General features: G+C 37.2%; 1 protein-coding gene across 4 annotated transcripts in view; it reads left to right on the top strand.

Annotated features, from left to right (window-relative positions):
- ZFPM2 (zinc finger protein, FOG family member 2) overlaps positions 1–26,669 on the top strand; it is a 417,436-nt gene that overhangs the window by 227,933 nt on the left and 162,834 nt on the right. For all 4 annotated transcript variants that reach the window (XM_080381546.1, XM_080381547.1, XM_080381548.1 and 1 more), the window contains one exon: positions 22,556–22,674. In XM_080381546.1, coding sequence (XP_080237672.1) covers positions 22,556–22,674 — 119 coding nt within the window. The remainder of the gene's footprint in view (positions 1–22,555; positions 22,675–26,669) is intronic.

Genomic DNA, 26,669 nt, shown 5'->3' with positions numbered 1-26,669 from the left:
AGATGTCACCATGAGGCAAGAGGTACATTTGCACCTTTGCATGAAGAGATATGCCTACAAAGAGCAGACATAGATTGATCACTATGTTGTTTGACTGCATTTGGTGATGTTATGTATTTCACATGGTTGAGACCCGGGAAAAGAATAATCTACAGGACAGTCTGACCTGGGTCTGGTCAACCCACCACCCGTTCTTACCGGGGTAGCTGTGAATAATACACATTTACTTGGCAATGTGAGCTGTAGGAAACACCATGCCAATCTTTTGAAAACTACAAAGCCTCCTTGTTTTCCTGGGGGGCTCAACACAAAGTGGTAACTTAAAGGTAGAATTTGCTTTACTATTTGTCCTGAGAATATGAAAAGCACGAGCTCTTTGTAAAATACTTTTTGGTTTTCATTCCAAGGGTGTGAATAGGTGCCTTGGTGTGTTTTACAAAAATTGTTGGTTTAGGGCTTATATTAATTTATATTCAGTAGTGTATAAAAGTAATATAATGGCTACAGGCTATACTAGGGACACTTTAATGACAATGAGACGAAAGGAAGGAAGATGACAAATCTTGTAGGACAAAAAATTATATTTTTTTTTCTGAGAGCACTATAAAAATTATGAGTGAATATTAAGAAATACAGATGATTTAGATTTAGATCTTTATATTTTCGTCAAATATTGCTCAACTGTTACCCAAAACTTTTTTCTCTAGACACATCTAGTTTAACTACTTGGACATGAATGCTGCCAGACAGTCAAAACATGTTGTGGTGCTGTACATACACAGCAGTCTCTAAATCATAGTTTATTAAAATTATTAGAGGCAAGCAAGTTGGATGTTGCCAGAATTGACTGACATCTTGAAGACTGGGATGAAGTGCATATGAATGAAAAAGTTGGAAGTCATTCCAAACGTGTTTGGGACATGCAAAGATACACAGAAGGGCTAACTGTAAAAAGGAAAATGAATTTCCACTTGGGAAAAACATAAAATCATCTAGAGAATTTTGAGAACATTTATGTTGAAAAGAACAAATTAAACGTATTTGTTATGGATTTTGAGATGATTGAGTCAAGATGCTTGTGGCTACCTGAGCTGGGTACAATTTTATTAGAATTTTTAGAACTATTTGCCTTTGAATGGTTTTACTTTCTGAATTCCATTTTGCTTACACATTTCAGTATGAAACAATAAGACATTTGATAAAAGTAACAAAAAAAAAAAAAAAAAAAAAAAAAAAAGGATAATTTCTAAAGGATTTCCATGCAGTACACAGTGTGTTGACAAAGTACTTAGTGGCAAGGTCTGTAGTACTCTATGGTTAGTTCCAGTAACATGGAATTTTAGGATTCTCTGACACTGTTTTTGCAGAAATCAAGAGAAATATCTGAGGAGGTGAGACTGAAGGTGAATGAGAAGAAAGAAGAAAACTGAAAGACTTTTTCAAAAAGCAATGATGCTCTGTGTAGTGGGAACACATTTTTTGGTTTATTGTGTAAACAGAAGTTTTGTACTTGTAACTATAAGGAGGTTTGATAGCAAGAGTTGTGTTAGGCTGATAGAACAAATAACATCAGACAAGGTAAAAAGAGAAGGCATCATTGAAGGAGGTGGAGACACATACTGCTCATATTCCTGGGTCGCCTGTGTGTACTCACTCTTGTGCACCCACACTCCTAGGGAAGAGGAGGGGAACAGTTACAGGGACCGAGTAAGTTGCTTCTTTTTTTTTTCTTCTACACTTTCATTTATATGTAATACACGAATATGGAGCTGAGGCAGGGGTAAATAGCCCATATAACCCTTCTCCTCACTACCCTTCTGGCCCACCTTCTCCCAATTATTTTTCAAGTAGATAATCTGATTTACAACATAATTATGTTCTCTAATTAATAATGCACAGTACAGGATCAAAAAAAATCACTTAGTATGGAAAAATTATGGTTTAGAATTAAGGGTTTGGATATGTGAACATGCTATTGTGGGTTAGCAAGTTCCATACATTGTCTAACTGCTGTTAGTAACTGTCCATTAGTGTGCTTTAGATCATGACTTCAGAATGATTTGACTCAGTCCTTTGACCAGCACTCATTTAGCCAGCCTCTGATTTCCCTTCTACAACTTACCCAGCATACATCTACATTTAGTGCCTTTAGCAAAGAGATTTAAAGCCTCAAAAATGTAATTATGTACAAGAGGCGCACAGGGTGGGTGAGATAAAATAATTGGTAGCAACTTTTCTCCATTGGTAAGCGAAGGCCAGCACAGCAGTTTAAACCCCAGAGCCCTCAGGCAGACCCCCAGAAAATGTTCTGTTATTAGCAATGTCTTTTGGTAGGTGAGTTGTATAAATGAACTCCTGGATGATCTTTTCTTGGTGTAACTGCTGTGAACGTAAACATGTGTGAAAGGAGAGAAAGCAATAATATAAAAAACATAATGACTGGAATTTGTGGTAATTTCTTCTTTTAAAAAAAATTCTACACGTTGAATGCTACTTTCCTGCAAGGTAAAGTGGATCACGGGAAATACATTCTTGATGATGTTATTGTAAATCGTTTGCAGGTGAGAGATGTTTTGTAGTATTACTTGTGCAGAATCCTACATGAGATAAAAAGACCAAATGGGAATTTCACTTGATGGAGCATTGCACATCAGATACTCTTCTGTCGGGGGCTGCCAGTAGCGCAGCAGAAATGCCAAAATGAGAGGTATTAGGTAGAAAACTCACAGCAGCCTGCATTTCTGGAACTGGACTACATGAATCAGGTAATCATTTGTATATATGTCTATGTACAGTGCCAGCATTGTGGTGTTGAATATAGGTGACACAACCTTCTTACAGATGGGAATTGATTTTTTTCCCTTGTTCTGTTTCACAGACCTAGTGCAAGAGAAGAGGCAAGCCTGCAAAAGCAGGCACTGAAGATTTTCAGGTATGTGATGTCAAATACCTGAATCACAAGACCATCGTTGTAACAGGCGTACTTCAAATGTGCTGTCTCTAGGATTCCATCGCCATTAGTATTGTTCTCCATTATAAACAGATTTTTATTCTTTTCTTTATTTGTCTCTTCAACTTCTGCAAACATTTTACGATTTTCTCCTGTAAAAATGAACACCAAAAAAAAGTGGAACAAGGAGACAAGGACAACTGTGAGGAGTTACCCTCAGCTTGTTCATTGTACATGCTTTGGAATCATTAAAGGACTATGATACAGCAACGGGCAGATTATGACTTCTCGTAGCTTCAAACAGGTAGTACCAGGAAAGTGAACAGAGACATGATATACTGACTCTAATTTATCATACTCTTCCTCTGCCTAGGAAGCCTGAAACAGTGAAGTGTTCAGGTTCAAATACTGATCAAATTCACTGTTTCTAGAGTGTGGATTTCAGGTTTAGTGGAATGGAGTAAAAATGAAAGAGGTGTTAAACTGTCAGTTAACTGCTAAGCTGTTGGAATTCCCATTTCCTGGAGAAAAAAAACCAAAACAAAACAACCATTTTTCTGCATGTAAAAACAGACTCCAGAAAATTTGGGTAAAAAAGCTGCAATGGAATTCTAATTTAGACAAATATTTTGTATTTATGAAGTCATTCCGGTGATCTAAACCCCAAAATGTAGGTTTGAAATGTTCAGGGTTTTTTAACATGCCCTCACTTCCAAAACAAATCTCTCAGTTGAAATTGAACTTTAAACAGGCCCATTGATATCTTCCACCTCTTCCATCCCACAATCATGCTGTGTGAGTGGTTCTTACTGTAAGGGTTGAAATGTTCTGATGTAGTGAATTTTGTGTGTGTGTTTGAAAATACCATTGATTACCTCTGTATTTTTTTTTCCAGAGTCACCAATTTATCACCCTAACATATTCCAGAGCAAATCACTGCAGTTTCACATTCATCATGCCTTTCTTTTTTTAAAGGAAGAACAGTAACTGTAAAAAATTATTTTGAATATTCAAAAATACCTTTGAAAGCGTGTTTGTGCAAAGAAGGATGTAACTAGAGAGAGTAATTTCAGACACCTCAATTTCAATGGAAATTGAAACACTGCTGAGAGAAGGTGAAGTGATGATGGGGTGAGCATTCTTTGAAATACTGCAAAATTACACTGAACCATAATGTTAAACATGCAGGGCCTAACTGAAACCTGCTGAGGTCAATTAAAATCTTGATATTAATTTTCATAGGTTTCAGATTAACCTCATCTTTATTTTGTGGAATTATATTATGATTATTTATTTTTTTTTTATCCTCAGGCTTACATGCTTCTGTCTTCTCACTTGTTAAGTCTCCTTATAATGGTGGTTTTAATTTGGTGTTCAAGTTCTATTCCTCCCTGTGAGGAATACATTTATAATACAAATAGAAGCTAGGAAATGGTTACCTGAAAGTGGTGTTCCCATATGCAAAATGTTCTTTACAAAATGCCAAGTTTTGTCTGATGGAAATATTTGATAAGTTGACTCTAAATTATTTAAATAAACATCCTTTATTAAGTAAAATTGAAAAAGTGTTGGTGTGATAGTCTGTAATCGTTGGCTCAAATTGCCCATCCTTGTGATCTTTTTTCTGTTCTGTCCACTATTGTTGGTAATCTTGAAAAACTCTGGATCTGCACTTCTGGATGAGAGACTATTTTAGGCTGTGTCTCTAAGGAAATACTAGCCTTATCTGTGGCACATCATTACAATGCATTAATTTTATCTTCGCTATGCAAAGGTACAGGTTTAATATTACATCAAATGACTGTGACTACATTGCAGCAGTGGTGCAGCTGTATCTGTAAAGCTACATGGTCCCAAAATCTTGGGAAACTAATTTTCTGTGTTTCCCCACGAATCCACAAAGTAATGAAACGTATCACTCTAAGGATAACTTATGTGTATGTTTGTGGGGTTTTTTTTTTCTCATAACTGGCAAGATAGCTCTGAATCAAATGAATAAATCAAGACTGTATTTAGCCCTCAAATTTCATGTGCTTATATGTCTGTAGCTGATGAAGAGCAGCATGCCAAGAAGCAGAATTCTCACTGTGCCATCTCCCAGATGATGCAGTCTGTATCCCTTGAACACTAAAAGGAAAATCACAATGAACCAATAACCCTTACAAGCCCTGTCTATACAGGTTGGTATTAATATGTCAGGAAAACCTGTGCCAAAAGAATGCTGTGGTATGGTATTGTTAAAATAGGAGTAAAGAAAGGTATGTGAGAAAGCCATAAACAAAAGGGGAACCTTTATATTAGCTTCTCCAGTTGGAACTGGCCAGCTGCCCTGGGGGCTAATTTAGACAATTTGGAATAGCTAATTCAAAATGTTTGAAATAATGTCACTGAGCATTGTCTGCTAGTAGCATTTCAATATTGTTCTATACAAGAAATCATCTGTTTAATCAGATTACAGAAAAAAAATATCAAATGCCCTTCTACCTGTGTCCAGAGCAGTTTTTGTAACCCATTCTTATGTGCATCTTGCTCGTCATTCAGATTGCCATGTTACTTTGTAACCATGGAGAAGCAGGGAGGGATGCCTGTTGGTCGAATTTAGATTTCTCCGGCTGAGTGCAAACCAATTTTTGAGAAAAATGAGAAAACATTTCTTAATGTAAATTGTACTGTCACTCCCTTATATTATCAGTGCAAAATGGATTTCTTTCCAGATCATCTGAACTGTGTAATTAGCATATTGTTAAAGCATAGGTTTGAAAGTTCAAAATTGTATACATTTTTAGTGACTAAAGATAAATACAATTACATCAAAGCAACTAATAATTAGTCAGATAATAAAAGTTAAATTTTTTGGATAGAACTGTGGCATTTTCTAACAACTTTACCACTATTTTCTCTTAAAATCATTCTTTCCACTTTTTAAAAAAAATCTACCTGTGTTTTGAATAGGAATGATTGAAGGGAAATGTGACTAACCACTGCTCCTAAAATGTTATAGCCCTTCCAAATGGGATAAGTCGTTTTTAGAAGGGGACAGCCTTTTGAGTCAATCGTCATCAACTCCAGACAAAGCATATGTGATTTTGGTACTGTGCTCCCTTTTAACTTCATGAAGAATCTATTTAAACGTTATTTTCTTACTCATATTCTCCCACTGTTTTGGTTTACAAAGGTAGGGGCTGATTTGACATAAATCATCTGGCAATCACAATTTTCTTACCATTGCTATTTTGTGAATGGTTTGTATACTTTAGACTTCAGAATTATCCATATGCTATACTGCTCAATAACATTTAAAAAACCCAATATGGTTGCTGGTTTTAATTCATTTATCTTGCCTGTGTATTTAGAGCATGTATAAAATGTAACTTCTCCATCATGTCACAAAAAGTTATTGCACTCTTGGGTTCATGAATTCAAGAAACATGACATAATAGACTGGCAAATATGGCCTTGTGTCTTCTGATGATGATCCAAATCCACCCACTTATCTTGATCTGCCTGTATTGTTAACAACATGGGATGTCACACAACAAATTTTTCATTTTAACTGTTCTTTATGTACAGTGCAGTGTGGAATTTACTTTTTATTGCCTTTCGGAGGGAAGTATCATACCTCTCCGTGAAATAATGGTTTTGTCAGACACTGGTATCTTTATTGTGTAGTGCTTTTAAATTCTACACTATTTATACCAAGCTTTCTTGGTGGAGGACAGGTGAGATGTGATACCCCTGTTTCTCCATGAGAATACTTAAAGCTTTGTGGATACAGAAGTGTATTGTTGATATGATAATTGTGAGACCTGTGTTGTAGGTTTCAAACAGCATTATTTTGTTATTCCAAGTGCTCTCTGAAAGTACAAAATATAAACAGTGGCTAGAAATGACTGACAAACCTTCTACTCACAATCCTCACAGTCTTGCGTGCTTCTTCCTACTGTAATTATACACGTTACAAAGTGTAGACATTGATTTGCAGTTAGAGGTTTATTACATTTGTTCATGACGGAGAGGAACAGCGGTAATTTTGTGGCATGCACTGCCAATGTTTAGTTGTCGGGAGGTTTCTAAATGGACGGTTGTGAAAAAAGTCAAAGAATGATGCGTGATTGTAAAACTCTTGGGATCAAAGAAGAATATAAAAATAGGTGACACATTTGTCCTGGAATGACACTGAAGGGTGATCTGTCACTCAAATTGAAATAATTTTAATTGGTCTAAATATTTCTAGTAAGATGACAGTAAATTAGAAAAGGAGATCTTTATACACTTCAGCAGCAGGTAAGAAGGATGTTGTGGAGTGAGTAATTTGCTTTCTTTGTTATACGTATTTTGGAACAGTTGAACTCAGTATTTCAAAGGGTATAATTTGCTATGTTGTGAGTGTATCTAAGAGAGAAAAAGCAGTATGTACATTTTACCTACATAACTTTATCATAATTATTTCAAAAGTAAAAATATGCAGTGGTTGATTTCAGATAAATTCCAAAATTAAATTAAAGCAAAGACCTCAAACTTCAAATGCTGTATATGAAAATGTCCTCTCTTTCTTTCTCTCTGGCTGTCATCACTTTATTCAGAGGATACGGAGACTGAGCTTTGTTTAACTATTCTAAAAGATGATACGGAGTACATATCAGAAACATAATAAAAGCCCCCTTGCAAGCCTACTTGCCAGAGACAAAAGAGATGCAGCATATTTGAAAAGGGCATCCCTTTCAGAGTGCAAAGATATATTATTTTTTGCTGTGTGTATTACAGTATCACCTAGAAGCTGTTGGTTTCTATTGACACAGAGTTCCCTTTGTCCTGCATACTATACTTTATAGATAAAAATGTGTGTGTATACGTACGTATCTATCTATCTATAATGTATCTCTCTGTATCTGGTTTACATTTTTATATGTATATCTGTACATGCAAACACAATTACAGTTCCCACTCTGGATTGCTTGCTATCTAAAAAGGCAGGTCAATAAAAGGTGAGAGAAAGGCAGTATTATTACTTCCAGAGTTACAGAGAGATTGTGAGTGATTTTGCATGTCCCATAGGAGTTAGGCTTAGATCCAAGTCACCAAGCCCAGATCTTTCAAGATCATGACTAAAATGTTTACTGCAAGACTGACCTTCTCTAAAATGCATATCTATCTCCTTTATTTGATAGTTTCTCGGATATTATTGTGATATGCGTTAAGTACTACATGGTAGCTAACAAAAGTTTGAGTTACCTGTTTACAGGAGTGTCTTTGGTACTACCTTTTGAGTGTTTGTCTGTCTCTCCTTTTAGAAAGTAGTTTCCAGTATTTTTTGTTGGCCACCAAAAGCAGAAAACAGAATAAGGATATAGAAACTACTTAAATGTATTATGGCCATATTTGGCATGGTGGAAGACTTTGTTTGTATTCATACATGTATTCTCACATATGTCTAAATTAAGGTGGTAATGGTACAACCCAGCCATAGCTGAGACCTTTTTTCTTGAGATTATCTTACTGATTTATTTACTAGCATATTTATACTTACTTACAAAAAATGTGAAAATATGTAAAACTTGTATGGAGTACAGTATGACATTTTTCTTCAAACATTATTAAGACTTTCTTCTTTATTCATTTTAAGTCAATATGAAGTTTACAAACATGGAATTTCCTTTTATTTCATCATGACTTTAATGCTTCTATCATAATTTGAAAGGCTACATTACTCTTAGTCTACATGCTTTTTAGTTTTAGCTTTATGAGAGTGAAGTACTGTATCAGATCTACTGATACAGAGATCCACACCATCAGTTCCCACAAATCTCCTCTGATACCATCTAGAGAACACTTGGATCTGTCTTGGGAACCTGAGTTGTTCACAGTCCAGTCTTCATTTAATCTTTCTGCTGGGACGTATTCTTAGTTTATTTCAATTTTATTATGTTTTATATAATACTGACAGTGTTCTTCATACTTTTAGGAATAGGTGAAGCATGATCCCTGCCTTCCTGATGGCTGCAGTCTGATTCAGGGGCAATACCACAAGGCTTGGTAGCATTACTTTGTTTGAGTAGAAATTTCAAATCCAATACCTGTCTAAAAAAAGATTTGAGAAGAGAAAAATATGCATTTATTTGAACAAAGGCAACTGATTAAAAAGCAAAAATAAACTTTTTACTCAATTTTATTAAGGTTCTGCTCATGATAAAAAGTTTGGACTTTTTATTTCCAGATGAGAACTGCTCCCTGGCTGTTACTTCATCACTTAGCTTTGACATGCTGTATCATTCTCCTCATGGATATTACTTTCACACCTGGGTACCGGTGTTGTTGTAGAAGTCATTCAGTTAGTAGTTCTCCTGACTCCTGGTGGTGGGAGCTTAGCAGTAGGTCATTGCAGAGGCTCTGTGGACTGGAGGACAAAATCCTTTGTATTATCTATTGGTTGTTTCAAGTGTACAGTTTGCAGAAGTCCAAGGCCAAGAAATAATAACAATAAGCATGTGCAGTAAGAAAGATGGTAGTAACACAACTACTGCTAAACCTGCCCAGTGTGTTGGGGATGTCCACACTGAGTCATAAACAGGTTTTGGGTAGAATAAATTAATCTTCTTTTCGAAGTGTTGTGCTTCTGAGATGAGTCAAAAGAATAAAATTTAGACTCAGGATGGAATCTGATAACTTAGACAAGATATAGATGTCAGTGAAAAAAACCGTCAGCTTCTGAATTGCATTTGATGAGGGTATGAAAACCTTCTGGGCATTTAAAGGGGTAGATTAGGCTTGGCTGAAAGGTGTTCTATGATCAACAGGGGAAAGACAGAAAGCTAGAAACCATTTGTGTGAAGGAAAACATATGTGCTTTATGCCTTTTGTGTTTCTGACATTTAGTTCTAGATGTTGTTGGAGGCTGTCACTGGGAACTTGGTTATGACCCAGTAGTTGCCTTTGAGGAGGAGCAACAAGGCCACAGAAGGCAACAGGGAGAATGGGGGTGGCAGATGGACTGGACAAGGAAGCAGTGTCCAGGGGACAGGACACAGGATAGAAAGTCGGCTTTTATGCTGAGGCCCTAGAATCTGCAAAAGACTGGTCCAAGGCTCAAATGGGCTGCAAGGAGGTTCAAGCTTTTTCTAATGTTGGAAGGCTTGATTTTGAAACTGCTAACTATACCACTGGGTATGTAAAAGTAGGATTTGTTTTTCTAGGTTTTTTTTATCCTTTGAAGTTAATGCATTATGTATCTTGTTAATGTACTTTGTTAACTTCGATGAAAACATATGGGGAAAAAACCTGGTAGGATAAAACTTCCCTTCTCCAAGAGTCCTTGTACAGCAAATTGTGCCTATCAGAGAGATTATGTTAAGGTGAAAAATACCTATGTACATCTAATAGTCATGGCTAAAATATAAATTTTCTCTTTGCATTGGTGCATGTGATATTTTTTATTGGAGAGGAAGAGAAGGAGCAGATATTTTTAGGAGAGTTTTAATGCTATTGTTCTTAATTTTTAAACTGCCGATTTTATTAGCAGGAGAATGAAAATGTCAACCTGCAGCCTTTTCAATATGATGTTTTTCTATGAACTTCACCGTTTTAACTCTATATTGTTAATAGTCAATAACAGGCTATACTTCTTATAGTCTTATAGTACATTACCATTGCAGGATAATAAGAAGCTGTTATAAATTGACATTAGTATTTTTTAAACATCATAGTATAGGGGCAGTTTTAATGCTTCAGAGCCAAGATAATTCTGTAACCCAGATGTTTTCTGAGTTATAATTCTTTTGATCTCTCTTGACACTGCCTATTTAATGGCTGTGCCTTGCCAGAAATACTTTCCTACTTCTTCAAAATAACCTTTTCGTATGTATTGTGTGAAGTTTTCAGGAGCAGTGATTACAACTGTTAAGAGAAAGTTAGAGCTTCTGTTGCCAACAGTGACTCAATCTGAGACCCTAGGTTTCTTATGAAATTTCCATTAAAGCCATTGAGGATGTGGACTTCTTAGTCATTGTTTACAAAGGTAAAGTCGAGGCTGTGAAGAGTCAGTCTTGGGAGGTTATTCTCTAGGAGAAAGGCTGTCTATGTCCTCATGCCACAGAACAGAACAGCCCCCATGGTTCTTCCTCAGGCTCCCCAGTCAGCGTATCTGTCCAAGTAGCAATGGGGTGCTCAAAGCCTGTGCTTGTAAAGGGGAAGGTGGTAAGGCAAAACAATTTGGGATATGCTTTACACATGATGCCCCTGGGACTTACTCATACAAAGGTCAAGATCATTCCTGTACAGAAGGCTGCCACAAGGCAAGTACTACTTAAGTCTTACATGTACGCCTCAGAGTAGGATTTAGGTAGTGCACAGGACTTGTGTTCAATCTGTCTTCAAGGGCTTATTTCACTCAAAGTTATAAGTCTGCCTTCTAAATGGGCATCACTTTATAACTGCTTCAAAGTCTTGGTTATGCTAAGATATAGCTGCATGTGAAAGCAGTGTGATAGTCCAGACTGAGGCAATGAAGGAGTGAGTGAGGGCACTCTGGTCCATGTCCAAAACCAGCAGTCAATTCCTGTCTGGAAACAGCATTAAAAAGCTGTGTTGGTCATTGCTGGTACTTGGTCATAGAAGGCGTTGATAAGCACATAACTCATGAGTGCTGGAGCAGTGCAGAGCCATGTGTCTGTTATGCATGGCCATCCCCAGCAAGTGCAAAAAAATGATTAATTTGAATCTAGATATTGTACATTATAGTTATACTACATTTATCTCTATTTATAATAATGTTACTTTTCATATAAATTATAATTATAATGGATGGAGCCATATATTGCAAGCATGCACTGGAGCATGGCATTCAGTCTCCCTTTGTCCCAGTGCCCCTCTCGCTTCCCTAATCTCAACAGTAACTAGATCTTTTGGATGGTCACACTAAATACTGTTAAATTTGAGTCTTTGCGGAGATTTTTGTCTTTTTCTTGGTACTCTCCTTCTTTCAGAAATTTGTTACAAACACTGAAAGGAAATAGGGAAGTCATGTTAAAGCATCTGCTTCTTTTGCAAGACATTTGGGCAGTTTGGCTCATATACTCTGAGCTAGAAATTGGTATCTAAGCAGTGGTTTCATAGCTCTGAGCATGCATATCTGATAGAAAGCAAATAACTTCATCTGCTGTTACGCAAATGAGGGATGAAAATAGATCCTTCTATCTCTAAGCATAAGTACTGTAAACTGAGAAGACACCACAGATACAGTCACAGATGATCTCACTGCTCTTGCTTTTAAAAAGAATACTTTTCAAAACATTTGTGTTCATTTAATAAATTTCATGACGTCAATATTAATGCAGCAGTCTTCATATTAAGTTAACTTTAGTAGCTTTCTGCATTCACTAACAACACAGGCTACCTACCCTGATATTTTTCACTTTTTCCAAGTAAAAAAGAAGTCCAACAATATTGGATAAACATACAAATGTCTATTAATTATTTTATTTAATTTTTATTTTATATATTTATAAAAATTAATTTAATGCAAATAATATTGTAAAAATGAAAATGTTAACATCTTTCAGCTGAAAGGATTCAGAAAAGTCCTAAGGAAACATTGGTGTAGGTGATGGTGAAGTGTTGAATTTTCTTCCTGCAGAATAACATCTATCTTAGAAAAGGCTTCAGTATGAGTAACATAAGCTGTATTTTCAATTGTGTTCACTTTCTATTGCTTTATATACAATGCTCCATATATCTATAACTGTATTTGAGCTATATGAAGCAACGAAAAAAACAGACAGACTCAGGACTGAGATGTCTTCGCATATATCAGGGGAGAATCTGCACACAAAGAGACATTTATCAGGGGTGACTGTTCCTCTGCTGAGGAAAGGAGCATACCCAAGAGTCCAGAAACAGATGATGATCTTATCAAGAAAGCCCTCTTTAGTAATATCATCAGCCTGCGCTTGCCAAGTCTGGCATTTCTGTATCATGCGTATTTGTGATGGAGGGAGCAAAGCTGTGCAAACTACATGTAGCTGGGATAAAGAACGTACTCAACCCACTGGGTCTGCACAGTGTTATAATATAATTGGGAATCATTTTTGCCAGTATGGAGTGGCCATGTGAGAATGGAGTTTACAGTATTCCTCTCACAGAAAACTGCAGGGAAAGCTCTTCAGCTGTGCTGGTTGCCTTTGGGGATTTTTTTCTGTCTTTCTGCAAATATTTCTACTTCAGCTTTACCTCAACACATACAGGGAGGAACAAACCTCTTGAACTGTGCATCCAAATGTGAAGATGGAAAATTACAAAGAAAAACAAAAATAATATATTTTTTTAATTGTATGAGATTTAGAATTTGAAAATAGGTGTAGATTTTTCTTGTAGTGAGTAGACTGAAAAGTAAAGATAGTTTCTTCTAATTTCATCACAGAATCAGGATTGGGCCATGATGACTGGGTTTATTTTGCCTGTGTCTGTAGACTAGATGCTGATTTGAACAGGGTATTTTTCATAGTATATGGAACTTGTCTTTGGAGCAAGTGAACAAATCTTTAGCATTTCTTAGCATATCTTGAGTAAATATCTTGTTCTTTCTACTTCTATCTCTTTCATTTTATTCTTTGAGCACATTTCTGTAAAGTTCAAAAAAGCAATCCAAATACAGAAGTCTATACAGCAGTATGAGTCTGTTCTACTAAAAAGCTAATAAAACTCTAGCAGCAGTGTTCATTATGTACTCCTTCATTCCTGACTTCCAAGAAAAAAACAGTACTTTTTGTAATAGTTCAGCTTAAACCTTAAAAATTATTTTGATATCATACTTGACGGACAATTATTGTGTAGTTTTCCATGAGCTGTATCTTTAGTAGTTACTCAATTTATGTGCTTTTTAACTTTTATTTAATTAATCACTTTCCATCCCAGCCTCCCCAAAACGTAGAAGTTGCATTGTCATTTCAAATTGATGAAGATGTGTTCACCACTGTAGGCCTGCGCTTTTCTAATCTGGGATGGCATCTTGTGTTCCTACCAAATTCTGTATATTACAGGAATGTGAGGCACTATAGGAATGTAATTATTTTTTCCTTTGTATTCATTGTATAGAACCAAATGAAGACTTAACAAATAGAGCACAAATATAAATTTTTGAAGAGTCAGTGCATACAGTTCTTTTGAAACTACGGTCTCTGAAAACTGCTTGTGTTGTGTGACATAGTGCACCTCCACATCACTGAAGTTGGCTCTGCTTTGCAGTTGGGAGTATAGAACAGCTTATATACCTAAGGTCACATCGACCAGGCAGTAGTACTATGTCAGTGTAGTGGTCATAGCCAGAGCCCAGTGTAAATTTTAATAACTAGCAATGAAACTTCTGCTCAGAAAAGTTTTACAGCCTACATGGTGATCTGGCTGCTTGGAGGTAGAGAATGAGTTTTACCAGGTGTCAGATGAAATCACATCACTGGGTGCAGTGTAGACACACCTGAAGTGTTCAGTTTAGGCAGGATTCAGCTGAGCAATGAGGTATTAGAATAAGTATACTTTATTTTGGTGGTTTAGCTTATGAATTAAGCACTATAACAACACACATGCCTTGGCTAAAAAAGGATAATAGTGTTTACATTCTGTTTCTAAATGTGTATTCATGTACTTCTGTCCTTATGTTTCAGGCTTGGAAATGTATATCTTCTCTAACTTTGGCAGCATTTCTGCATCCTTCTTTTTCTTGAATAACTTCTGTTCCTTTTTTTCCAGGCTGTGTCTTTGCATCCTGATAAGACCCAACTTGGGTTTTCAAATGGTTCCTTCTCTAGACTCCCTCTCTCTAGCCTTGTTTTTTAAATTTATTCCCCACCCCCACCACCATGGTCCTTTTTTCAGAAAATCTTTCCCTAGACTTTCTCTGTCCTCACTTTCAGAATATGTTTTCCTTCCCTTTATTGTCCATTGTAGGACAGTGCTGTTGCAGATAAGGATAGCACCTGCACTCTGCCATTTGCAGTGCTACCAGGTAGGAAAGATAAAGAAACTGCTTCTGACTTTCGGGGCTCTAAAGAAAGGTACGGAGCAGCAAGATTTTTGTTACAGAAAGTGGAGAAGCCTTCTCATTTGTCATCCTTACCTAGAGTGTACAGCTGCCCTGTGGGAGCATTGGCAAGATGGGCAACACTAGGCAGCTTGGTTAGGAATGAAGCATCATGTGGCAGCTTTTCCTGCATTTTTTTTTTTTTTTTTTTTTTTGCTATCTAGACCTGCTTCTAGGCATAGGCAAAGGAGAGCAGTGGCTTAGAGCAATAAGTACTGGTGGGTTATCCTTATGTCTCACTTCTCTCATGGCCATTGTGCCATGGTTTCCTTTGACCCTACTTCTTAAGAGGGATGGGACCAGGGAGGATCATGTTTAGGGGGAGGAGTTGCTGGGGGGTTGCAGCAACTTCAGAGAAAGAAAGAAGACTGCTCTGTTTAGAAACCCTCTGCCCCCTCAGTGGCAGCAGAATAGCAACACTCCTAGGGAGACTCCACAGAGCTGTTTACTCAGCTTTCAGTTTCAAGTCTGTTCCTTCTTCCACCTGTCTCATCCTAACAGTGGGCTGGCCCTATTTTCTTGTCTTTGGAGCAGCAAAATTAAATTTGCCTTTGCTTCTTGATGACCTAAATGACCTCTGGTTTTGCCAAGACCTCTGTGAATGCAATTTTCATTGCGAAGAAAATTGTAAAATGTCTTTTGAAGATTGATGGTAATTTAGTCTTTTACTATTTGGACTCCAGTGTGAACTTCTATATATGTGTGTCTTTCTAGTAAGATAACTAGAATTCTTGTATCCCACATCAGACTTGCAGTGCTGCAAAACAGATTGTGTCATGACAGACCTCAGATCTTCTATCTCCAGAGCCAGTGCACTGCAGAACAGGTGCAATACTATCCATTGTGGAGAGATGTGAGAATTAGGTAATACAATGTATTAAATCCCTGATAGGTAAATGGTAATTTGAGATGGTTGGCCATTTTCAGAATTTTTTTACAATGCAGGTGGTGAAACGCTGGAACAGGTTGTCCAGGGATGTGGTAGCCCCATTCCTGGAAACATTCAAGACCAGGTTGGATGGGGCTCTGAGCAACCTGATTTACTTGAAAATGTCCCTGCTTATTGCAGGGCGTTAGAACTAGATGACCTTTAAAGGTCCCTTCCATCCAAAACTATTCTGTGGTTCTGGGGTTCTGTGATTCTGTGAATTGCCTGTCACCCAACATAATTCTGCAATATATCCCATCATATTCCACAATAGCAGTGGCAATCATCCAGTCAGTGCTGGAAGGGGCTGCAGTATTCCTTCATTCATCATGAAGTGCTGTGGCTTAGCATATTTTGGGTTACTGCTTCAGACTCTCAGTTACTTGTTTCAGAGTTTTGGGCTATTGAATGAGTCCTGTGGAAAGGGAAAATTTCTGTTTTGCCACCTCCATTATGTTATCTTTTCCAATGCAATTACAAGCTAATTCAAAGCTTTTTGTGTTAGGCTAATAGGTTCTGATTCACTGCTGTCAGCCAGTACCTCTTTGTGCACTTTTCATACAGCTTACCAGTCCCCCTACCACTTACCTATGAAGAACATTTATTTTTTCCCTGAGTAGAGGCTCATCATAGGCAAATCATTAATGGAACATCAAAAAGATCCCATCTGTTAGAGTTGCATATGGCTAAGATCACAATTATCAAAAGTCTTCCCCCCCCCCATGCTTATCCGCACAATAAATGTAGTTGTCAGCAGGATAAGTTCACGCATCGGATAAGGTCACAATTTCATTTAGTGACAACTTCCAACAGCGTGAACTTACTAGGTTCGATTTATTAAAGAGTCAGAAAGGATAAGATCACTGCATGGCCAGCCTGATTTATCAGGGTTTGACTGGAGTACTTGAATAGAGAATGTCGTATTTCAAGTTTATGTTCAAAACTGTAGTTTAGTGTGTGTTATGTCTCAGAGACTTGAAAATTGAGGGTGGAGAATTTAGAGGAAGTATCTCAATAATGCAGTTTATGTCTGCCAGGCAAGTGTATGAGCATTTAATATTGGAGCTGCCTTGTTAAGAATCAATCACGGAAGTGGAAATGGGATGGTTCTTTGCTATCAGTGAACTACTGTATGCACACATATACACATTAGTTTGTTCTAAAGGAGGTAATCACCTGTGTGGAGTTGCAGATTCTTCCTGTGCATATAGGACAGCATGCAGATCTTGGGCTCTGGGCTGGGCAGCACTTAAAAACTTCTGAGAGTGTTTTTAACTTCCTTGCTCTGACGTCAGAGCAGTCCTTGTTTGAAACTACAACATATGTGATTTCTCTGTGATGCAAAAATATTCATTAGAGAGCCAGGTGGCTGTGCATTGGAAATATGCAAAGAAGAAGCCATTTGCTAGTGGAAATTGGTGCAGACCCGTGATGTCAAATAACCAATCTCTAATTATAGGAGAGGAAGAGCTTACTCTTTCTTTTTAACTAACTCCACTTAGAAAGCTATTCCTGACAAAAAAAAAAAAAAAAAAAAAAAAAAAAAAACACCAAAAAAACAACCAAAAAAAAAAACCAACCAAAACAAAAACCAGAAAAAACAAAAAACTACTGCCAAAGCTATCAGTGCCTTGCTTAGAAATTTTAAACGTTCATAAATCTGGATACAGATATTTCTGAATAAAGTAGTTCGCTTTTTCTCCCCGAAAAGGCTGTTCAACATTCACCTTCAGATATACAGTCCTTTGTTTCTTATTCCAGAACGTGGGTAGATGGATGAAAGCCACTATTATTTTGTTCAGGAATACAAAGTATAGTTGAATTCTTCCGTGAAGAAGTGAATCACTGGTATGTGAATTGTGATCAAATCCTGTAAAGGCCAAAAGCTATTGTTGGGTTCTCGTGTACACTACATGTTTTGTAGAGTTGTTGGGGTTTTTTTATTATTGTTATTCTGATGTTGCTGTAAAAGAAGACAAAGCTAAACTGACCTCTCTACTTTCTGTTTTATGCAAGCCTTGTCTGGCATCCCTGAAACAATACATATATGGAAGAAAATAATCCTAAATTGGGTCCTTTCATGCTTGTTTTGTATCCACCAAGGTGGCCTAATATCTTAAAAGCCATGGGATGTTTTGTAGCTGTACTAGTGAGTCATGACTTGGGGCTTCTTTTACAGTGCAGCTATCATAAGTCTTTGAGTAATCACAGACTTTAAAAGTATGCTACATCTACAAGATAAGAGAAACAGCCCACAGCACTAACAGCATTATCTTTTACCAAAATTGATTAGCCCATACTATGTGTCTCAAATATTTTGTATAAACTTACTGAGCAAGCTGGAAATAAGCGTGTTCCTGAAGAACAAGCTGAAAAAAAACCCACCCTTGCTCTACGGCAAGGAAAAGGGAAGTAAATATCACTAAATGGAATATCTCTTAAGCAATTTTATTTTTTTTTACCTAACTTGCAAAAACTAAAAGCAGAGCATCACTCCCTTTGCTTATGTTTCTTAGTGGTGCTTCTGTTTTGCTACTTGCTGTCCTTTTGAATCAAACTGTTGACGAGTCTAGGGGGAAGACAGCAAAATACACAACTGCTTTGTGACTTTGCCATAGAAATGATGAAATATATCACATAATTTATCCCAGGGCTGTGAGTGAATTCTATATATTATAATTTACTGTCATGTGCAGGAACGTTATGTTCAGTACTGAGGTGGTCTGTTGCAACTGTTGATGACTAGAAACACCTGTATTTGGCACAGTATTTTCTGGTTCCTTTGGGCTGGAGCACAGCAGTTTTTTTCATCCTTTCTTCCTTTTCTCCCCTCTCGTTGGGTTCTCTGTGGACAAGCACCTGTGAAGAGTCAGTACAGGCTGAGTCTTTGCACTTCTTACTGTGAGTGGTGATGCAGCAGTAAAATATCAGATCCTCTTCCTTCTCCTTATGTCATCTTTGAAGTTGCCCAGCAGTTGTGCAGGGGACGGTAGCTGCAGAGAGCACTTCTGGCTTACATCTGAACTTCTTGTGAGGCTGGGGAGGGAAATCTTGCCTCACCAACACATTTTTCAAATTCTTTTAATTAAGAGTCACAGGGTGAGATTCTCTTTTTTTTTTTTTTTTTTTTTTCCCCAGCAAGCTCCCTTGAGGTCACACATTGCTCACAGCCACAGGTATGGCACCGCTTAAACCAGCCTCCTTGCGGGAAGCTGGCAGCGAGCGGGGGACAGCCCTGTTCTTGGCAGCAGGAGGCTGTGCCCATCTGTTGCGGCAGTTTCGATACCACCAAATAGGAAATTTCAGGGGAGAAAACTGTTGTAAATGAATGCAGAAAAGTTGCAGACTCCTTACTCCAGGGTCAAGGGAATCAAGAAGAGGATTTTTAATAGTGACATTTGTAATCTTTCCTCTCCAAACCCTTCTACCAGCCCCTGGCGTTCCTGCTTAGGGCAGACAAAAGAACATATACAGGGGTTTCACAGAAGATGCAGGCTTTGGTAGGAAAAAATAAAAATAAAAAAGCAGATGCTTGTAGGCCCTGATGCGCAATGTTGGTTTTTTGTGTGTTTGTTTTTGGTTTTGTGTGTGTGTGTGTGGGGGGGGTGTTTAACTTACAGCTCTCTTAGTGTTTATTTTTCCCCCTAAACAAAGATTTTCAGTGAAAAAAAATATTTGCCAAGGATCAAATTGTAATGTGCTGCACCTTGTACAAGTGTAGCCAAAATGTCTGGTATTTGCCAAAACTTAAAAGCAGATTATTCTTCCCAACTATAACATTCACCCACAGCATTAAAATGGCTATGGGTCAAGGTGACTAGAGGGAAGTGTGTCTTTTTTGGAGAGCTATGATCAGGGGAAACAGGAAGGTTATGCAGCAAAATGTTTTGTAAACCTGTCTGCAACCTACTGCTCTGTCGTGGTGTTCCCAGCGGAGGGAAAAATACAGCAGCTTCAGTACAAGTCAGCATGATGTTACCACATCTGTAGTACATTTCAATGTATTCATACATACTGAAATGTCTTGCCCAAACTACAACTTGGGACTGTAACAAAGGAGAACAAAAGAGAGAAAGTATCCATACTAATTTATTTATCAGCTTTCAGGAAAAAAACAGTTTTGGAAAATAATTGCTTGCTTTTATGTTTGCCTCAAACCTGAACTACTTACCAGGTATAAGATTAATGTTATTAATTTTATTTAAAACATAAAGTGTAATGATGTGTACCTTACAACTTAGGTAGGTTTTTGGATATCACTGGATGATCTGCCCTAAGTTTGTCGTTCTTAATCCATTAAAAGACAGGCCTGCTTGTAAATCCACAGGTACAGATAAGGAGTCACTGTTTGACTGTGTCTGAACCCTTTTCAAATGAAAAATGTCAGTGGCAGAAAGGGAGGCTGAATTATTTTTTAAAAGGGTTTTCAAAGATTCTCATGATTCCTCTGGTATCAGTTAAATGTGACATGTCCATAGACATGGCTGTTTTTTAGTGTGTAAAAGCAAGCAAATGCTACAGTTTTCATCTCTATGTAGAGACAAAATGCTGCACTATATGCCGAAGTGATCAACGTGTTACCTTGCAATACCAGAAAGATTTCTCTCTTCCATGATTTACATATAAAGAGATTTTTTACAGTTAATACAATATGTAACAATGTGACTTTGGGGGGGCGGGGGGGGCGGGGAAATGCCTTTTCTTTCTTTTGGGGTTTTTGTTTTGTTTTGTTTTTTTCCTGTTTGGATGCATATGTATCATATGCGTAAATTAGATATAATTAATCCATAAGCTTTCCTGCTCACATACTGCCTTTTAAAATGTCTTAGCACTGTCATGATGAGGACTCACCCGCATACACAGATGCTTTTGTAAACTGATACAACTCTATTTCCTAGATTTGTTCCAGTTTCCAGGAAGGATCTGATGTACAATTTTACATAGAGTAGTTTTGTAATCTGCAACACTCAGAGGTGAAATTTAGATTTCTGTGCTTGAAAATAGAAGCTGGAGCCAAGTCTTCTTTTTGGAAAATGGTTGAGATTAACTCCTGCAGACACAGAAAAACTTCACAGCCTGGCTGTAACATAAATCCAGGCATCCCTGAGAATGGTTAGCACAGGGAAGTCTGTGAAGACTGCCAGTAAACCAGGAGTTACTCACTTCCTCCAGCCCAAGGTTCATTTCACAACAGCCAGTTCTAAATCTGGGACAAGTGGACTTCTTGCACAGTTGGACTTTGTTTGTGAAAAAGCATGGTCCTGATTTGGGGTAGAGTTGTTGAGAAGGGATGTGCTGATGCAAAAGGCAGGAATTATTGTTGTATCTGGTTGGTATGGAAAGGGAGGAGGGGCCTTTAGCAAGCAGGGAAAACAGGTCAGGAGAAATCATGACTACAGTGAAGTCAAGTTGACCTCTGCCACTTGAGAACAACAGATTTTCTTCCTACCTTCAGGAAGGCCAAAGCTTGGAAGTGCCACAGTGTGTAACAATTCAGTTAAACATCTAACAAGAAAAGCAGAGATCAGCCCCTCCTCCTTGTTCCATTTTATCCCTCCTAAAGTTTAAAACCAGAATTTATTTGAATTGTTTTAGAAAATAATGTTAGAAATTGTGTATATAAACATAACTGTTGCTGGTTTTGATTGAAACATTTATTCATAGAAAAATAAGCTTATTGAAGAGACTGCTTTCAAAGAAGAGTTGTGCAGAATTTTTTTTTAGTCCTGAAATGAAGTGAAAACAATGTTGGGGAAAAAGGTGGTGACTGAATTTTATTTTTTCTTCCCCAGTAATGATCAATTGTGTATTATTCTTACTCTTTTCACTGGCAAAAAAAAGAAAAGTTAAAGTGAGCTAAAGTAGCAATTTCACTTTTAAGTGTTAATTCTGTACTACTTACTTTCAAAAACAGAATCAGCTTTTAAATAAAAAGACAAGTTAGTACTTACTAAATAAAAATCACTATACCACCCTCCCCATTGCTTTTACGTATTTTGTGTTAAAACCTAAAGCTAACAATTTAAATTGTTTTGAGTCTAATTCTGAAATGTTACTGCTAGTGAAACCTCATTTGGTTCAAATTTTTTTTAAAACAAATTATAGTAAATGGTTTTAGTTGTTTCTTCAAAGTTAGTAGAGTTGTGGATTTATATTGCTACATGGTATGTCTCTAAAATTTTTAATAACTGAATGTTTCAGAATGTGGTCTTGCAACAGCAAAATGCATCAAGAAGGTTAATGCAGCAGGTGTGGCTGCTATTGCACTCGCTCCTTCCAGCTGTCGTCTCCCCCCTCCTCAGCATTTCTTAAGAACTTTCACGAAACGGCTATTCTGAATAAAAATGCCTTCAAACTCTAATGCATGTGAAAAGACGGAAGAAAGGAATGGGACTTTCTAAACCAAATTTGAATATAATTATAAGGGAAAAAGGTTTGTTTTTCTTTTGCAGGATGACAAGATCAGTTGTTTTTCAGACAAGCATAATTAATTCTCATTATATGGCTCCTCAGAACACTGTGCATGTAAAGCCAACACAAAGGCAGAGGTGGTTGTTGTCAAGGCACAAGTGAAAGTACTGTCAACACCGCTTGTTTTCTTTGTTTGCAGGAGAGTTGGAGGTGGTCCAGAAAGACGGGGAGCGCAAGATTCAGAGTCGGCAGCAGCTTCCGGTTGGAACAACGTGGGGGCCTTTTGCTGGGAAGATGGATCTGAATAACAACACCTTGGTATGTAGATGCTCCACGAGGATTCGCTTCACTATATTGTGTGTCGTTCTTTAGGGAATAGCCTGAATTACTACTCAGCCCGAGTATTTGAAAACAGGCATTGTTAGCTTTCACAGATAGTGTTATTTGGCTCTTTTCCAATTCATCTGTGGCAACCATCCACATAAAGTTATTTGGAGCATAGGTTAATAGTATTTAACTTATTATTTTACAGAACGGAAATGTCACTTCCTTGTTTGCTGAACCAAGCTGTTGCATTTCAGTAGCAATAACTGATTTTTTAGTGACTTTTAAAATTTTTCATAGCATTAATTGCTGAATACTTGATTTGTATTAATGGATGTAAAGAGCTACATTATTTTAGGATAAACAATGAATTTTCCTTAATGGTAATGTTACTGAACATAGCAAGATATTCCATCAGATTAGAATTCTTTTCAAAGCTATCAAAAGGCACCTGTCAAGTAATATATTCTCAGTTAGTCTTTTTTATTCTTGTTGCAGAAAGTATGTGGACCATATTACTTAAGAGTAATGCTTTGCTGGTCTCAGTTCAGTGCACTGAAAATCATGTCATTCCTAGGTCTTCATTTTATTTTTGCTTGTATTGGTTTTAATTCTGAGCTTCAATATAGTTCAAATTAATTTTCTGAAAATATCTGGAGAAGTGACCCTGTACTGGAAAAAAGCAATACCTCTAGAAGGGTTTAGAGAATCTTGGAGCATGCATTGCCTTGTGGGATTCTATTGAAGAACCATTATCTTCAGTGGGATCACTGTTTGCTATTACAGACTTAGCATGAAAGTATTGGCGTAAAGACCTGTGGAGCTATTTCACAGAAGTGTATTATATACTTTTGGGGTACATACATTTGTGCTGTAAATGGAGAAGCTGAGCTTCCCAGTGTTGGGGGTATTGTCCTGACCTTGGAGGTCCTGAGGGAGAGGAGGAGTGCTGAGTTGCTGAAGTACCATCTGGGACAGTGCAAGAGAGGGGTTATGTAGACATGGCAGAAAAGGGGGTAAATGGATAGTCTTCAACTCTTGCCTGGAGAACCTATGCCTACATATTGGACTTCTCTTTCTAAGGGCCTGCTGGATAGTATGCATGTTACTTTCTGCAAATACGCACATTAAAATTGTGGTGAAGCATTAGTTTGTTATGAGTACATAGTAGACATTTAAGAACATGGTATTTTGTAGACTCCTTAGCATAATTTATTAATTATAAGGTGCTAACAAGATGTTACAGGAAGTGGCATGGAAACTTTGTCTAAGTTCCCTAGAGTTCAACGTTCCCAACCCAGATCAGATTTCCCATTCAGGCAACTAAATAAAGGATGGATTTTCAAAAGTACTGGACACTCAAGGCATCTTATTGTTAGAAAGGAGAAACTGTAAAATTTGAATACCCCTCTCCATTTTCTCCATCCATTTCATGTTTATTTTTTCATTTATTTTATTCATGGTCTATCAGCATTCTCAAAATGTTTTTTCATAAAATGACATTGGTGACAACTACCTGTAATTCAAATAATTCTTTGATTCCATCATTACTACTTTCATCAACTTTCACGCCACAGAAATCTTAGTCTTGGTGTAGCTCAGTCAGTCCACATAATACCTCAGGAAAAATGCTAGCTTTTTGTTGTCCCTATTGCTCTGTCCACTTGTACCACTTCCTCAGGTATATAAGACTTGAAGATAATGTTTGAATATGGGAGATGATGTTGACTGACCCTTCACTACAAAAGTTATCGTTATCAGATATTCTTAGGATGCATATGCAACGCCAGCAGTTGATCATAGTGTTCATTTTTGTTTTCTGAAGGAGACAGAGCAACAACAGTCCTAGCAGGAGCTTGCTTCTTCTGTGGTAGCATAGGCATATATTAAGGTTTCTTGTTACTTCGCAAATTTGAGCAAATACTACTTCTGCTGTAACAACATTTAGCTAAGGTATTTTGGTTTTAATGAACTCCTAATTAAGCGGCGAGCAGAGCTGACTTTTTAGTTTGGTGATTGTAATGGGATGGAGCAGCTTTCTCAACCTAGTTCAGAGAGATGTGGGATGAAACTCCTGAGAACATTTTCCTCACTAAACTAGAAATATACTAGTTTGTTTCTTGTCAAATTAAAAACCATGAAGTTTATTTTTGCTAACACTTGGAAGTTGTTACTTTTGGTTTGCCTGCTAATACAAATACATTTGGAAATCTGAAAAAGTTCCTGTCAACAGAATTGTAGTCCTCAGTAATATTGTTTTGTCCCCTGAGCACCTCCATCCTTTGAGATAGTCAAAACTGAACTGGATATGATCTTGAGCAATCTGAGTTAACTTTGAAATTGTATCTGACTTTGAATTTTGACCTGCTTCGAGCAGGATGAGCTCCAGAGGTCTCCTCCAACCTGAATTATTCTGTGATTCTAAGTATTGTTTCTTTTCCCCAAATATCAGATGCTTCCTTTAATCCTACATTTGTTACTTTAAAATGCTTTGTGGAGAAACGTAAACCTTCTGATATAATTTTAATTTACTGTTTAAGTAACGCAAACCCAGTGCCAGCTTCTACATTTTTTTCTTTTATCTTTTTTTTTTGTCCCGCTTGAAATGTTTCTGGTTTATTTATGATTTTTCTGCTTGCTTGACATATTTGATTACTTTTCTTACTAGCATATGAGCTCTTGATTGTTCATAACAGCAGCTGTGTTTGTTTACTTAAGTTATTTATATCTGTTTTGGAAAGTTCATTGGGTAAAGCCTCACCTCCCTAGAATACCATCAGACTTTCACATCAGTAGCTGACAGCGTGTTTAGAGTTAATTTCTGAATAAGAACTTCAAACATGGCACTGTTAGAAACATTTAATAATTTTTGGAAAAGAGCTTTAATGTGAATTAATATAGAGAAGAGAGGAAAGAAAAATCAGTGAACCTCAGGTGAATAAATATCACAATTTTTGCAGCTGGTCTCTTTATTAGAAAATACGTTTGTGGCTGACCACAAGTATTTTACCTGACTATACTGTTTAGTGTTGGCAACGTGACACTGCCTCACAGGATTCATTACCTAGCTATAACAGTTACAGCTTACTCACTACTCTTGTACTCTGCACTTTATACAGCCTGTACAAGTAATATCCTGTTGAAGTGCTTCTTATTTCAAGCAATGCTGTGTTGCTGAATACAGTCTCCCTGCTGTTAGCTCAGGAGACGGACCAAGTTAATTAATGCAGCACGATAATTAATTGAGTCACTGTGCCAGATGTCAAATACTTTTTAGATCTTTCAAGTTTCTGTCTTGAAGTATATTAACAATATACATCTCAGAGTAGTGGAAGGTTGGGTACTTTGAGCAAAAATGATTTAAGTGGTATTCGCAATTGCAATAGGACTAGCAGCTGTTGATTTCATCAGCGGTGCCACTGCACTGTTGGGAAATATGGTAGAGCAAGGTCTGTATCAGGACTGCAGGATAGTCAGACTCTAATGGTAGATTTGAAATAGTGCAATGACTCGTAAATTTCTTAATTCTTCTTACCTAGGAGTTTGCCGGTACTCATGAATTACAGGCTGGTCAAAACCCCTTATGAAATAATGTACCCCAGTGCATTGCTGTTACTATTGAAACAATCTGCTTGCAACCACCAGAAATCTTAAGAATGTTGTTTTTAACAACAAAGAGTGAGTCTCAGATCTTAAAACTTGTCTAGGCATTTAATTCCCATTTTATTCGGAACTTAAGAAATTCTTATCTCATTATTAAATATTTATAGATATCTAGTTAGATACTTTTATTATATTTAGATTGATAGATTTCCTATTTAGATAACTCTAATGATCTCTTCCTGTAGTTCTGCCAAACTGGCAAAATTCTGCTCTCAGGTAAATGCATAGTTTACATCTGTCTACACAAGTGGGCATAGAGGTTACTGCCTTCCATTTCCTCCCACTTCTTCCATTTTCCATCAGCTGCTTCATTATAGTTGATAGTC

Source organism: Falco punctatus, assembly GCF_963210335.1.
Source record: "Falco punctatus genome assembly, chromosome: 3".
NCBI lineage: Eukaryota > Metazoa > Chordata > Aves > Falconiformes > Falconidae > Falco > Falco punctatus.
This window is presented reverse-complemented; position numbering and strand designations above follow the sequence as displayed.